The sequence below is a fragment of the Catharus ustulatus genome, chromosome Z (assembly GCF_009819885.2).
Source record: "Catharus ustulatus isolate bCatUst1 chromosome Z, bCatUst1.pri.v2, whole genome shotgun sequence".
In the NCBI taxonomy this organism is placed as follows: Eukaryota; Metazoa; Chordata; class Aves; order Passeriformes; family Turdidae; genus Catharus; species Catharus ustulatus.
Window position 1 is genome coordinate 8655145 of NC_046262.2, and position 16132 is coordinate 8671276.

Below are 16132 nucleotides of genomic sequence, written 5' to 3' on the forward strand. Positions count from 1 at the left end.
GCTGTGCCATCTGTGGGGGGTCAGGTGCCAGTGGAGAGCCAGCTGTGGGCTGCAAAGGGTTAAAGAGACATTGACAGTAAACAGAAAGAGAGGACAAAGCAAGTCTGCTGTAATTATGTAGCATTTATTATTAATACGCTGGAATTGCTGGAAGCAGGCTCTGTAATGTGAATACTGATACAGAGGTTCAGAAGACAATTTAGCTCATCTGTCTGTTTATTAGTTCCCTCAGCTCCAGCAGGCAGTGAACTAAAGCCTTGTTTGCCATTGCCTTGTTGCAGTCCCTCCCTCTGCCCCATAACTCTTCGCTGTTGCCATAAAGAAACCTGGTTTTGCTCATCCTCCAGCCGGGTGCTGCAGCAATTCATGGCATGATCCTGGATAGCCAAGCAAGGCTTTAATCCTTAACCTGAGCCTGCCTGTTTGCCAGGCATGGCCCAGAGCGTGGCACTGGGCTGGGCAGAGCCATTGCCCTTCTGAGAGCAGCACGGCCAGAGCCGATGCTGGAGTGGGGTGTCCCAGCTCCTGGGGCACATCCTTGGGGCAGCAGCAAGACCTCGTGGCATGGGCTGCTGCAGGAGGGGGCCCACAGTTCATCATGGGGTGATGAAGGGAGAGGGCAGAAGAACTTCAGCAAGCTGCCTAGGAAGTAATTGGGAAGCTGGCTAGGAAATAATTAAAGGCTACTGGAGTGAAGAGAACAAGAAGTTAAACCATCTGTCAGGGGTTGCAACAAGTTTCCTTTTCTTTCTGTGGCTTGGTAGGATTTGTCATTCTCACTTCTGTCCAAGTTTCTGAGCTTCAGCCTGGGGTTTTTTTCTGCATATCCTGAACATACAGGACATCCATTCCCTTATGTATTATACAGTAGTTTAAAGAGGATTAAGACAATAGCTAATCTAAATGATGAATGATGTAGATTGCTCAGTCTCTGAGCCACCACGGTTTTTCTTGCACGCAGATTAGTCAGCTCAGTAGCTAAATATTGGGGCAAACAGTATAAATCCATACACATAAGCCTCTCTGGCTTGAATAGGATAGAAGGATTTCGAAATGGGCTCCGACACTGCTCTGTGTCTTGTCACAGCATCTGTGGCTGCCTCGCTGACACGACGGATGGCGAAGGAGGCTCGGTGGTGGCTGGTGCACAGCCCAGGTGGCCAAGGAAATGCAGCATCCAGTGCTGCTGGTCGATGCTGCTACCAGATATGGATGGTGGCAGGAGAGGGAAGGGATCGATGCTGCTCACCTCCCTGCTGCTGGAGCCGGCTGTGTGCTGCTTGAGCCAGGGGAGGCTGATCCCGTCTCCGAGAGAGCAGCCTGCAGAGGGACAACACAGGCTGCGGTGGTTTTACTTGCATGAAAAGGCTGCTGTGGTTGGTACTTGCCCTCTGTCCCAGCATCAGTGCCAGGATGGTGCTGGCAACCCCCAGGGAGCGTGACATGTAGGAAAGAGCTTGTACTAGCACTGGACTGACAGCAGGTTTTTCTTAAGCTCTGAAGCAGAAGGATTTAAATCTTTTATTTATATGTCTGGTCAAGTCTGTCAGAGTTGTGTCAAATATATTTGACAAGCAAAAATGCCGTTTGCTTCAGCTTAATGAAAAATGATTTTTCTTTTCTCCCCCTCCCACCCCAGGAACTAAAGGAATTGTAGTTTCAATTGCAGACCCAAGAGCTCCTCAGGAAAAAAAACCCAACAAATCACAAAACAAAACCTAAAACCTGATTGTTGTGAGAGCTGGCTGTTAAAAGAGTCTCTGGGCTGATGTTTTGGGTCTGTGTAAAATGAGGGTCTGGAGAGCATTCAATCATATGGTATCTCCTTTTATGAAGCTTTCTGGGCATATTATTCTAATGACGTTTAATGGCGCTGATTTCTTCATCTCAACCAAGTGGGTCTTTTCTCAGTCCCACATCATTTTAATTTGTTCTTCTTCTGAGAAGCATAAGAGCTGGGACTGGCTTGACTTGGCACAGAAGAGCTGTGTTGGTGGTTGTTTCATCCCTCCTGGTGGGGATGCATCTGGCTGTCTAAGGCTGAGGGTTGTGTGGAGGCAAACCTTGCATCAGGACCAGCACTTGTCAGAAGACCTGTTCTCGAATTTTCTCTGCTCCTCTGGAAATAATGTGTTTTCTGTTGTTCCGTAGGGAGCAGTGTGGATGTTATGTCTTGGCCAACGCAGTGTCTAACCCAAGGTGCTATATCTAAGTAAGCCCTGCCTCCTCCTTCTTCCCAGATGTGCTTGGGTGCAGAAGATGCTTTGTTCCCCTTCCCCTGTGCCTCGTCTCGCTACTCCTTTTCTTTGAGGACCAGAACTGTGTGTGGTGACCAAGTGACAGTCACATTGTGGACTTGTACAGTGACAACACGGTCTGGTTTGGGGCAGAGGAGTGCTGGACCCTGTGGCTGGACCACGGGTCATCTACACTTCAAAACATGCGTACAAGTCCTGGTCAGGAATGCAGGGTGGACCTGTGTCTGGATTTTACCTGGTCTCCTCACTGAGTGAGATCTGGGTTAAGATTCAGTCTGATCCATGGCTGACTGGAGAAGCTCTGGGTGCCACAGCTGGAACTGTACACTGATCCCTTCAGCTGCCCGGATAGTGTGGGCAGACACAGATGCTGCAAGCTTGGGAAAAAGATCATGTGTCCCCCACACTCTCTTTCCTCTTCCTCCCAGAGTTTCAGGCAAGGCTGGCTTTGCCTATGCCCTCCTCTTTGGGCATAAGATCTCCCTTCTCCAAAACCACACCCAGTGCTTGGTAAGAGAGACCCTTTCTCAGGTGCCATCTGGGAGGAGGGTAGGGCAGTGGGACAAGCTGACAAACACTCACTGCTCATCCTGAGCTGTGTGTCTGTGCATTCTGACTCAGGATCAAGCTGTCACAGCCCAGTTCCCTGCCTTGTGTTGCTTCCCCCGGGAGCTGTCAGGAGGCTGCTGGAGCCATGCGGTAACACGGGTCTCGGGGAGGCAAGCAAGGTCAGATGTCTGCTCAGAAATGAGATTGGCAATGATGCCACCGGTGCTGACAAATGGCCTGTCATTAATCTCTGACTCATGGCAGCGGAGAGGGCAGCAGTGGAAGAAACCCATGAGGTCACTGGCAGCCTCTCTCCCTCGGGACCTGCACACAACTTCCACCCTAAACCTTTCTGCATAGGGTGGGCTCATCCCCTATATTGCGAGGGGGTTCTTTTCCTACACACTTGCCTTGAGGTTTTGTGTTTGTGCGAGCACATGGCATCACTCCCGACGAGCTGCAGTCAAGCCTTTAAGCACCTGGGAACTGGCACAATCATACAGTCCCTGTGGGAACTGGATTTTGGCTTGTGGCATAATTCTGGCTCAGCACTCGTGCAAGCAGGATGAAGGTTGGAACAGAGCTTGTGTTATCAGTGTGTTGCAGTACCATTGAGAGACACGAGGTGCTATGCTGCTGGGAGATGCTGCAGGGAGCTGAGAAGCTCAAACCCTGGCTATGCTCCCTGTGCTGAGGCATTGCTGGGGCTGGGTCTGCAGGGTGCTCAGCCCTCTTCTCCTTTCCTCCTCTTTGAGTCTCTTCTCATGCTTTTTATAGAAAGGGGGTCTTTCCTCAGTTGCAAAATACTCCTTGAAGGTTATAGCCAAGCAGACAAGACTTTCTGTGGTAGTGGATGCTGGTGGAGATGCTGCACTCCCTGCTCAGCCATACTGAGCGACATAACACTGAGCTGCCTTTTAGGGCAGCTGCTGGTTCTACAAGTACAACCTTTGGATACATGCAGGGAACAGGTGACTTTCTCCTCTGGATTATATGGGGGTTGTTTCAGTGTCTTTTAGGACATTAGGGGACATGGTTATCCCACCTTGACTCACTCCAGATGGTTGAAGTTCTCATCTTGCACTGGTGGGTGGATGGGCAGCAGCAGGCAGAGCCTGCGATGTGGGATTGGGATTGGCATTGGGATTGGGATTTGGATTGGGGCTTCTGTGCCCAGAAGGGCAAGGGAGAGGGGTGCACTGATGGGGATTGAGGATGTGCTGATTTTGGAGAGTGAGGGCTGCCACCACCTCAGGCTGCTGAAACAGTGGCTGTGCCTCCAGGACCTTCCCCCTCTGCCTCTGCTGAGCTACGATTTAATTTTTCGCTTTTCTTCCATCCCCTGTTAACTGGAAGAAGTCCTAAATAAAGTTGCTGTCACTTTTATTTATGGGCACAGAGGAAGACACAGACAAAAAGCCTGTGTGCTCCTGACAGCTACAAAGCATCCGGCTGTTTTTCCTTGCTCGCCTTGGCGAGGCAATTGATCTGGGCACAGACAAGAACCCTCCCCAAGTGCATGGGGCTCCCATGTGCCCCGGCCCAGGGCACTCCATGAGGATGGATGGGAGAGAGCTCCACATCCTGGGTCCTGGCTCTCAGCTGTTGCAAAGCCAGGCTTGTCTGGGAACACCTGTCCTAAAATCCTGGACCCCTGAAAATACAGATGCATGAACATGCCTGCCTTAAGAATCCATCACAGGCTTCTTGTCTCCATCTTGATTGGTTCCAGTGAGGTCAACTTTTTTTAATAACTCCTGGACTTCGGCAGGGAAAACTATTTCCTTCAGGAAATAATATAATTAAGGCTGCCTGACACTTCTGATTATAAGCCCCTGTCTTCAGTTGCTTGAAACTACGCCAGCCTTTAACCATTTGGACTGAAACTTCACATGTCTCTGCCTCCGGCTGAATTTTTTTTGGAAAATTTTAGCAAAGAAAGTTTTAAGCTGCTCTCAGGACAGGGTTGGGGGGACGGGGAGGGAGGAAGGCATTAGTTTATCCACAGTTAAAAATAAAAAAAAAAAAAAAAAGCACAAAATTCTTGCAGTTGTGCTGAAGAAATTCCAATGTCTTTGTGCTGTGAGACTGGGCTTGATAGTTTTGGGGGAAGGTTCTGAGCCAGGCATCAGGGTTCTGCTTGTTGCTGATGCCACAAAAATCCACCTTCCCCACGCCAAGCCACGAGGCTGTGTGGGTGTGTTACCCACAGCATGTGCAGGGAGCTTCCTGCAGCAGGAACTGCTCTGCCGTGAGCACTCAGCACTGCAAATCCTGTGCCCGGGATGCCTCACTGCTGGGAAATGCTGGGCCCCTTCTGTTGGTGCAAGTAAAATTAATGGATCCCTGATCATCAGCGTAGCCCCAGCTTGTGCTGGAGAGAAAGATTTTTGGCAAATGCTGTGTGTTTGGAACTTTTTTATTTTTTATTTTTATTAAGCAAGTGGCTGAGTTATCCATTAGCCCTTGCAGATGCATCATGTGGGACATACAGCATGCCGTGAGTGCTGGGCTTCCTCCACCATTTGGCAAGGACCTGTTTAAGGTGTCACACTGTTGAAGTGCCCTAACCATGGCTGAGGAGGCCTCAAGTGCTGGTGATGCAGGGTGAGGTCAGTAGTGACTCAAGCCCTCCTGCAAGATCCTGACTCAGGACTTGTCCCTGCTCTGTGGTTGATGACATTTGCTCCTTATGTGAGCTCATCTGAGCTGTGGGACAGCCCACAAGGCTGTCCCTTGATTATAGGGAAGCACAGCTCACAGATTTTCCCTCTGGTTCAGCAGTAACTCCTGCCTTGAATCAGGTCCTTCAGCTGGTGACATTTTGCACGTGCTGAGTTCCTCCGAAATCCAGTTTGACCTCAATTTGAAACCCCTAAAAAGCAAGTCATGCCATGACTTTCATGTGGAAAGCTGGGCTGCAGGACCTGTGGCAGGGCTGGTTCATCTGACTCAGCACAGGGCACAGAGGTGGCACACAGGGAATATCAGTCCTTTCCATAGGTTTCAGAGATGTCTCTCAGAAAAGGCACTGGGATTTTACACTTTGTACCCTTCATAATGCGCTCCCTCCCTAAGGGTACTCAGTGCTATGCCAAATCTCTCTTCTCAGGTCCCTGCCAAGCTGGAATTAGGGCCCAGAGGGTCTCTGGCCAGTAATGATAAATAAGCCTCATCTCTTGCTGTTACCTGTCTGCTTTCCTGTTCTACTTCATCTCTGGGTAGAGAAAAAACCCAACACCCACAACCAAAAATATTTCCAAAAAATAACCAAGAAGTAACATTGGCATTGCAGGGTGAGAGGAGACTTGGTGGGGAACAGCCCTCTCCCCTCTTTGCCAGTCACTCCTCAGCTCAGGGGTGCTTGGCAGGGCAGCCTTTGAGTGATGGGCATTGTGGGTGCTGGGTTTGGGGCAGCTGGAGTTAAATTTCTTGGTGGCTGACACCTGACAAGTGTGATAAATTGCTGCACATCGTGGCTGCTGGCATGACAAACAGTCTGCTTCCCTCCTTGTAAACTCTGAGAAAATTTTGTAATTATTTCCAAGCACTTTGCAAATGAGGGTTTCTCCATCAGACGCCCAGTGTAGTTTCAGGGAGTGGTTATTTATTTATTTAGGCTTTCTAGGCAGGCAGGAGGTAGATGGGGGGTTGTAGTTTGGGTTTCTGCAGCATCCTCCCATTGGCTTCTCCAGGCTTTGCATGAGGTCCTGGGAGGAACTCTGGCAAAGCTCATCAGCTGAGGGTTGGGTGCTAATTAAAGCCTGTGGTGTTCCAGGCTTGGAGTCACTGTCACCCTTGGGAAAGAATCTCTGCAGGAGTGAGTCCCAGACTTTCCTTCTGCCAGTGGGTTTTGGCTCCTATTTTTCATTTTTAATAATGCAGAGCCATAAGACTTCTTTTTTTTTTTTTTCCCTCTTCAAAGCATTTAAAAATAAGTGGGGGGAGCAACACAACCTCCGCCACAAGAGCTGGATAATGAGCACAGATCTTGACTGATAATTTGTTTGTCTAACACAAAAAGCGTATTTCCTGCTGCAAGGAGGGCACCACTGGTTACACTAATGCCTCTGACTCCATCTCACAGGCAGCGTGTCAGACGCAGCACAGAGAGTCCTCCTCCCGTTTCCATCCCTCGATGCCTGTGCTGCAAAGCTCTACAGACATGCTTTCCTCTTCACAACCCCAGATTCAGTCGGACTGGCCTCTCCCTGCACTGTTTAACACGTGTGAGGCTTTTCAGGGGTAGGGCTCAGGCAGCCAAGACCTCACGGGTGAACGCGCTGGTGCTGGGCTGGCAGTGTGGTGCTGCTGTGCTGTTCTGTCAGGGAAGCACCGCTGTCTGTCTTTAAAGGAGATCAGAGATGCCCCAAGCTGCTGGGGTCTTTCTCCCCCCTCTCCCATTTCATGTCTCTGAATCAAAATAATTAAGCAAATACGTTCTTTGGGGCTGGACTGTGACGCTCTTGTGGGAGGGCTCTTATTCCAACTAGGTTCATGTTTGCACCGGTTACCCCCAGCTGTCAGGGCTGGGAAACAGATGCCCCCTGCCCTGGTCGTTTGCTAAACCTGAAGCAATGGCAGAGCTTCACCTGGTAATCTGACAGGTTGTCTCTTCTGTTTTGTTGAAGACAATCCCAGATCTGAGCAGCGAGGGTTGGACAAGCAGCCAGAAGAATTGCCCAGACGTTTATGAGAAATTGGGGACGCCCCAAGGACTCTGGACTGGTGGAGAGGTAAGACGTGGGTTAAAAACCTTGCTCACCTGGCTTGTCTTGAGTTGGTGTGCTTTGTGGGAGCGCAGGACACATATCTTCTCGTGAGGATGGTGGTGTTTAATAAAGTATGACAAAAGGTTGCTCCTGGCTTGTGAGCAGCCTTTTAGCTGCTGTGCAAATAAGGCAGATGCTGAGGATGGTTATTTAGGATGTGGAGGGGCCAGTGTGGATAAACAGCCTGGAAAATGCCCGTATTATGGTCTGGCCATGGATAGCTCTCCCTCTTTCAGGCCCTTTGGGCAACTCAGAGGTTCACAGTCCAGCAACAGTCGCAGAGCTGTTGTGGCTGAACCCCTCTGGAGCAGGTAAGTGCCACCCAGCCAAGCGTTGTGGTGGAGGTGAGGTGCCCCCTCTTGCAGACAGGCACAGCTCTCAGGTCTGCTGGGTGGTTTTTTGCTTTCCTGCCCTGGCGGGCTGCAGCACCAGGGATGAGGTGCATGGGCTTTACTTGAACAGTAAAGCATCCCCTTAGGAGACCACCACAGCAGCAGCCATGGGCAAGGGGCTGCCCCATCTTTGAGGCCTGTTCATGTGTGCTCAGTCTGGGGCTGTGGTAACACAGTGCTGTTTGAGGAGGGGTTTTGGGGTCGTGTTCTTTGAGCCATGGTGGAGCAGGGAAGGAGCCTGGAGACGGAGCTGCTCCACCTGGGGATGCAGACCCTGCAGAGCCATGCTGGGGAAGCCCAGTGCTTGCTGGTGCTGTGCCTGAGAAAGGAAAATGATGAATTAAAATTTAACAAGTCTCCAAATGCCAGACAAGGACATCTTAAGTGGGAATTGTCACCGTTTGACTAGTGCAGCCTCTCACTTAGTGAGAACTGCACGGCTTTAATTATGTTGGTCCTAGAAAGCAATAGCTTACACCAAAGAGGATAAACTGTTGACCAAAATAGCATGAATGATGAATTTTCCCTGTGCAGCTTCCCTGCCCTCTACCCCCTCTATCCCCATCATGCTTCCCAGAGTTCCGCAGCCCCTTTAACCCTGGATAAGCAGAGTCCTTTATCCTTTGAGCCACAAGCAAGGACAGAAATGCTCCCTGTGTGCACACTTGATTGTTTGTCCTGGAATAAAAAGGTCAAGGTTAAGGAACCCCTGGGTGGGCATCACCTGATAGACCCACAGTGGGGAGTGGGCTGGGGTCTGGGCGTGTGGAGATGCTCTGCAGAGCAAACCCCTGCCCTTGGTGTTGCTCCTTGGTGGCGTCTGTGGAGCAGCATGGAACAAGGACTCCTTCCCTCCCCATCCTTGAGGTAGATCAGCCCACCCACGGGACTCCTTGCAGCTCTGCAAATAGAGCAGGGTACGTCGCTAATAATACCAATTACTGTTACATGCTGGCTACAAGGTACACTGGCAGTAATGGGATCCTGGGGGGATGAAATGAAAGCGATATAATATGGTGAGATAAATTAGCGTTGTAAAATTAGCCATGGGTCTAGTCAGGGATCTGACAAATGTGTCGCAGCTTTGGTACAAGCTCTGAGCACTGCTGAATTGGATTTAGAGGCCCAGAGCAGAGCAGATGGGAGCAAGGGAAAAAGGAGTTTGAGGGGTCTCCATACACATGTGCTACCAGTTAATGCTGCTTGTTTCTTCCTTGGATTTGTGGAATTATATGTCCCCTGATGCCTGCTTGTGCGTGGCAGCGGAGGAGTAAGAGCCCAGCCCAGATGATGTGCTGCTGGAGGAGCTTGAGCCTGGCAGAGAGATGGGAAGGGGGTTGGAGAAGCATCAGCAGGCTGGTGCTCCTGCCAGCATTGATGCGTCAGCTGCCGATCTCTGCCCTGCATCACTGGCTTCCTCTCCTGGGTTTGCTCCCAAAGGATTTGGTGGGATGTGTGGCAGGCATTGGCACAAGTTTTAGCTGTGTAGAAAAGGTAGAAAGCTAGTTTCTGCTTCCTGTGTTGCAGGCAGACCTGTTTTCCCATGCCTGGATGGGTTTGGGGCAGAAGGATGTCTGGAGCTGGGCATCCCACAGCCTGGGAACTTCTCCCTGTTGACCAAGGGTGTACAGACAACTCTTTCTTATCCAAATGCAAACTTTATTCTTCACCCTCTGAGGCATAGGGTGGAAACCAGGAAACGGGGTTTTATGCCTCATGGAGGCTGGGAAATGGATGTGGTCAGTTCCAGTGGGATCCACTTCCTGGTGGCTCATTAGGACAGGCTCCACTGCAGGGATCTGAGCACTCCTGCCCATGAGGGGATGAGAGCCTCTCATGGATTTGTAAATGCAGGATAATTGCATGTTTAATGGCTGACATATTACGTGGGATCTGGGGAGAGGCAGACATGATTTAGGTCTGGTTTATAAGGCATGTTACGTGACTCACTATAATAAAAAAGGAAGAGAAAAATTCTGGATATGCTTTGTAGAGCCCTGCAGTAGAGCTGAGTGGGGCAGAGGGGTGGCAAAGTGATCTGTGCGAGGCCCCTCCCAAGTTGTGCCATGATGCTGCAAGAGGAATGGTGGGCACATGGCAGATGTGTCTGTGGGAGGGAACCAACTTGTCACATCCCTGGGGATGAGTTTGTAGAGGTCAGGCCACTGCAGTTCTGCAGCAGCACCAGCCTGAGAAACACATCCCAGAGGATTGTCTCAGCACTGCCTGGAGGATCCCCGGAGAGCTGAGCCAATTTGTGCGTGAGCCTGTGAGGACAGAGGCCTAAGGGACAAGCTCCATTCTGTGGGAGTCAGCCTGGCCACTGCCACCGGTCCCTGTGTCCTCCTGCCACCCTCCTGCTGCACACAGGGCGCAAGGTGCAGTGGTGACACTCTTCAGATCTATCCAACCCCAGCCAGCCCCACCACTGAGCTGTCCTGGCAAAACCAGTGGGGTGATGAACTGCAGCAGCGGAGGGAGCCCCTTCCCTCAACTTTCCTGCTGGAGAAGCAGTGATGTGGGACCACAGCAGGACACTGAGCCAGCGGTGGGAGTGCCAGTAGCAGCATAAATAGAAATACAACTTCTCAGCTTCTTGTGCAGCTATGATATATCTTGTTTATATTGACTTTCTTAAACCTCTAAAATACATTGTAGATTGATCTACAAATCTGCAAAAAGCACTTTTTTTATTTTTTTTTTAAGCCTGAAGCAATTTTCTGCCTGCTCCTTGTGGTTGGCTCTGAGCAGACACATGTTCTCTTGTCCTATTTGAGGCTGGCATGCTGCCACAGTGGTAGGAAGTTTAGCAATACTTGAGCTGGATCGATTCAAGCCCATTATCTGTGCTGCCTGGGACTTCGTGGTGAAGGGGGAGAAAATATTCTCCCCAAACACATCAAAGCCCTGTGATAAGGACACACAGTTAAGCTCTATTTATAGATGGACAGATGTCTTGCCAAAGCTCTGCTGCTGTCACTTGATTATGCAGCTTTTGAGTGCTTAGGGGTGTTTGGATCTGAAGGTGGCTGAGGTGTGTCCCCTCCAGGCACAGCCCCGAGCTGTACAGCTTCTAGGTGGTCTTTGTCCTTCTTCCAAGAAGGCGCCTGATGTTTAGATAGTAAGAATGAAGTGGCTGAGAGGTCTTTTCTTGGAGCTGGTGACTACGATGAGGTCAACAATCCCTCATCTTGTACTTGCATCTGCACAGACCTGCAGAGCCCTTGGGGCTCCAGAGCAGAGCTGCCATGGATGTGACATCAGAACATTGTGACTGTTGAGCTGAGGGTACACGGCTTAAGCATGGGCATCCTCCATCTCTGGGATACCTGACTCTCAGCTGTGCCACCCTCCCAGCAAAGAGATTTTTCCAACTGTTCACCCTAAACCTCCCAAGCACCAAGGTGTAGCCACTGACGTATTGTATCTCTTGAATTTTCCTTCTTTATCAAAAGCAATCAATTATATTTGAATCAGGACCAGTCATGCAAGCTGCATATTTGGAGTGGTTCACCAAGTTGTCCCAGGCCTTGCAGTGTATGTGCACACACATGGTACATGAATGTTTGATTTTAGGGTGGATGGTGGGAAAGGTGGGGTGAAATGGGTATAGCTGATCCAGATTCCACTCCTGGTGTGAAGGAGTGCTGGTGTTCATTTGACAGAGTTCCCTTCATTTCCTTCCATACATTGCTCTGTAACAATAGCCATGAACTTGGGAATGGGAGAAGGGCAAAGGCTTCATTCTGCTTAGCCTTGAGTGTTGTGAAAGGTGCTGTGCTGGTTTTCTCTTAGTTCTGACCCTAGATAAAAAAGGGGAAAGCTTCTCCTAACATCCAGTGGGAACTTTTTATTTCAGATATGCCCACTGTCACTTTCTGCTGTGGGTTGCTGTGAAGAGCCTGGCTCAGTGTCCTCAACAGCTTCCCTGGATATTTCAGTGGCCCTGGCTGAATTTCCTTTCGTTAACTAATGCTGGGACTTCTCTTGGGGCTCCCAAAACTATGGGCAATGTCTTGATGTTGTGACGTGCTGGCTGTGCCTTTGCTCCCACAGCTGCCTGCTGTTGATCCCTTTGCTGCCTGGGCAGGCAGCTGGCAGGACCATCCTGGCACAGAGCTGGCATTCCCCAAGCCCAGCACCAAACCACAGCAATGAGCTGGAGAATTTCACAAGAAGTGCTCTTTTTTAGGCCTCAGTGAATTGTGGCTCCAGGAAGGAAGTTGTTGTATCTGTGCAGGTTTGGAGACCAAGACCTGACTTCTTTCATTTATTTAACGCATCATCTTGATCAGGTGCAGGATGGGTGCACAATGGATCCTGGCTGCATGCCATTCCCGAGGCTGGGATAAAGGAGATTTCTCCTCCCCACGGTGTCTGTAATGTGTTTGCCTGCACAGCTCCTGCAGAGCCCTCCGAGCACCGTTTGGTTTTATCCTGTCTCCAGGGTGCTGCTCAGCTCTGCTCGTATATTCCTCTGATGAGTGGGCAAGACAGGAAGCAAATACCTGTGCTACAAAACCACATATGGGCTTTCAGTGGGTGATGACACTTCCCCAGGCTATCTGTCTAGTGAATGCACTTTCCCTCCTGCTTGTTTATATTCACAGGAGTGTTGCTTAGCTGCTCAGGTGAGCCATAGATGTCAGGAAAGATGTCAGTTCCCAGAGAAGGCTTTAATGCAAGTCTTCCTGCTGATCCATGTGATGGATGGTGGAATGCACCCCACTGTGCCAATAACCAGGGGAGAAGCACTGGGACACTCTGCTGGGTCTGGCACAGGAGCTGTGGTTGGCAGAGTGGCTGCAGCAGTGCTGGAGGTGACATTTTACAGCCGGCCCAGGATGCTGATCTACAGCACAACCAAGCTGATAATTCAGTAGATGAGGGGTCTGATGGAGGCAAGCTCTATATTCCAATTCAAACCATCAGAAAGAAGGTCTGAACTCCTCTAAAGCCATTTCAGAGGGTGTCATGGATGCCATGGGTCTCATGGTTCCTGGAGAGCCTTGGTGGTGGAAGCCTGATACTCTGCACAATAAAGCTGGAAACCTTGGGGCCACTAACATGAGATGCATTTGCCTGGGGTGGGAGCTACCCCACTGAATCCTGGCTCTGAGAAATGAGGAACTGTTGTCAGCCTGGTGGAGGGCATGCCTCCTCATGCCTGCTTTGGTGTGTGAATTGGGCACCTGCTGCACCAGATGGAAGGGAAAATGCAGACCAGCCTCCTTGCAGTCCCCCTTAGTGCCCAGGGAGAGTGGCTGGAGGTGAGAATCTACTGGAGGAGCTGCTCAGCTGCGATGGAGACGGGCAGGGTCCCACATCCAGGTGGCAAGAAGAGCGAGGGGCTCAGCTGCACACACCTGGATCCCTCCCATGGCCATGACACTCCCAGTGTTGTGTGCTCAGCACCAAATAAGGTTGTTCAAAGAGCAGGTAGACTGCAGCACTGATTGCACTCTTTAGCAATGTTTAATGTATTCTTTCCCCCTTTAAGATTACTCCTTTTAAGCTCTGGATAGCTCCAGGAAGCCTGGACTGAGGCCCGTGTCTCCAAGGCAATTTACAGCACACACCAGTCCCTCAGCACTCATTACAACCCCCAATGAGGACACCTCAGCACTGCCCTTCTATAAGATCACATATAACTGGCTCTTTTTTCTTCTTCTTGCCCCAAATTGTTGTACTTTACAACTAAAAGGAGGGGCATGCAGGTGGGGAGCAGCACAATTTATGGATCAGAGATTTATATGCTGCTGTGATGCTGTATTTTTTCCCCACAGTGACACTTTATTGCCACAAATTACCAAACAGGCAAGGTTATGCGAGTGACAGCAGGCAGAGCTGTAAAGGACAGGAACAAATGGCAGCAGGAAAAGTACCCAGAGGAGAGGGGGAGGTCTGGCAGAAATAAAAGAAGGCGGGACAAGCATCAGAAATCAGTTTGCCTTACAGTGGGATATATGGGTGAAACCTGGGAATTAGTATGCTGTCTCTGGTACGTGGGCATGACATGGGGATGGGAGAGCAGCTGGTGGTCTGGGTTGGGATTCTGTAAATCCTTTGGTTTTAACTTTCTTTTACTACCCCCTCTCCCTAAATTGCCAGGTCCTTCCCTTCTGCAGGCTGTGAGGTTTTTTTGTTTGGTTGGTTTTTTATTTGTTTGTTTTTACCCTGTAGAAATGGCAGTTTTTTCGTTGTGAAGGATTTTTCCCTGTCTTCAGGGTGGTGTCAGCAGGGACAAGTAGGGGTTTCTGGGAGCTGGCAGTGCTCAGAGGGTTATTAAGAGGTGTTTTGGTGTGTAAATTGTTGCTGTATTTTCTTACCTCATGGTTGTGGAAAGTGCAAATATCGCGGTCTTGCCCTTCTTTGGGGGCAGGATGGTCAGCTATCTCCATCTGTATTAATACATTCAGCATCCTTGATGGTGTGTGGGAGACAAGCGCCAGCCCTTGGGCAGAGGAGTGTCCGAGACATTCTTTGGCTTTGGTTGAGCGACTCTGTGTCCACTCACCCAAGTTAGATCAGCTTAACTTCAAACGAATGTAAAAACGGAGAGGCTGGAGTTTGGCAGAGGTATTAAGGGTGCCTTTGAGCTGGGGATGCTACTCAAAGCTGCCGGGGAGCTGTCACTCTATTATTCTTGCAACAAAACACTACCGGAGGAGCTGAGAGCCTCAAAGGCTCTGGAACCACTGCCAAAATTGCATTTAACTTGCAGAAATGTGCTACAGACGTGGGGCTCACCACGCCAGCCCCAGGGAGAGCCAGCACTGACGTGGGCCCCCCTTGCTGGCAGCACAGAGGGGATTCAGGGGCACCTTTGCACCACAATGGACCATTGCACAGGGCAACTTGACTTGTCTGTTCCCATGCTTGTAAAAGATAATTTCCCGTGAATCCCAATGCCATAAGCCAGGTATTTAATCTTGCTTGAAGGGAGCATGTCTGAAGCATGCAGGGCATCACAAACAATAGCAAGCAATCAATAGGCTAAATCCTGAGGTCTCTTACCCAGACTTTGCTGGAGTAAAGGTTGACAAAGTGCTGAGTAGTTACTCCAGACTTCAGCCCTGAGCTGAGGGCAGAAGTGATTGACTGATTTATTGATGATGCATTTTACTATGAATCTAGCCTGTCTGTTAGTCACAAATGCTCATTTAAGCATAAATCATGGTCTGCCATGAGCAGATAGCTTCTCCTGCAGCAGAGCTAGGCAGAAAGATTTTAGATGAATGGCTTATTTGGTGAAAAATAGTTTTGGATCAACGCAAATAGCTTGTGTTTCTGTGTTGTGCTTGGCAAATAGCCTCACAGAAGAAAGTGAAAGCCCACTTGCGAAAAAGATGAAGAGCTGGATTCTGACATGATGTTTAGATCTCCTTTCCAACTGGTTTTAGGTTTTTTTTCACAAATCAAAAAGCCAGATGAGTTTCAGAAGATTCCTCTGAAACACTTTTTCCTTGCCCTCTGAAACCCTTTTTCCTTATCCTCTGTTCCTGGCTTCTGCAGAAAAACCAGCGACACACAGCACTTCTAAAACCTGACGCTGACTCTCTGTGAACCCACACCTCGTTTATTTTTAGTTGGCCCAGCAGCATGAGGGCTCAGGCTCTGGCAGGCGTTTGTTCAGTGCTGCTGAGCTGTGGTCTGGGATGTGTAAGGCTGCTGGATTTGCTGCCCTGATGGGGGACAGGGTTTATCCTGCCTCGATGGAGCCTTGGAAGGTTTGGAAGCAGGGTACAGCAGCCAAGAACACCTCAGCCCAAATGCAAGGCTAGGCAAGGCATTAGCTGTTCCTGCTGCAAAAGACTGTGCAAGCCCTTTGGAGGTGTCGATGGTGTCACTCTCACCCCAGACTCTCAGCAGCTGGCATGTGGCTTGCTTGCTCCCCTGTTCGCAAATCACCGCCCTCATTTTGATTCCTTAAGCTGAGTAGTTTCTTACCATTCAGGAATAAAACCATGCTACTCTATCACCTCCATAGCTGGTTTTGTTCCTCGTAACGTTGCTTTTTCTTTGTTTTGAGCCTGGCTGTTGCTGGCTACATCTGCTGTGGCTCCCAGAGCCTGTGCTTACTGTGGCAGCACGTGGGTGCATCCGCGGTGGATGGAAACCTCTCAGACAGATTTGTGCATGTGTATATGCCTCTCTCAGT

General features: G+C 49.9%; 1 protein-coding gene across 3 annotated transcripts in view; it reads left to right on the forward strand.

The window, feature by feature from the left end:
• The window catches only part of CNTFR (ciliary neurotrophic factor receptor), a 199097-nt gene that overhangs the window by 43332 nt on the left and 139633 nt on the right, over window positions 1-16132 (forward strand). For all 3 annotated transcript variants that reach the window (XM_033085742.2, XM_033085744.2, XM_033085745.2), the window contains one exon: window positions 7439-7543. In XM_033085742.2, the coding sequence (XP_032941633.1) occupies window positions 7439-7543 (105 nt within the window). The remainder of the gene's footprint in view (window positions 1-7438; window positions 7544-16132) is intronic.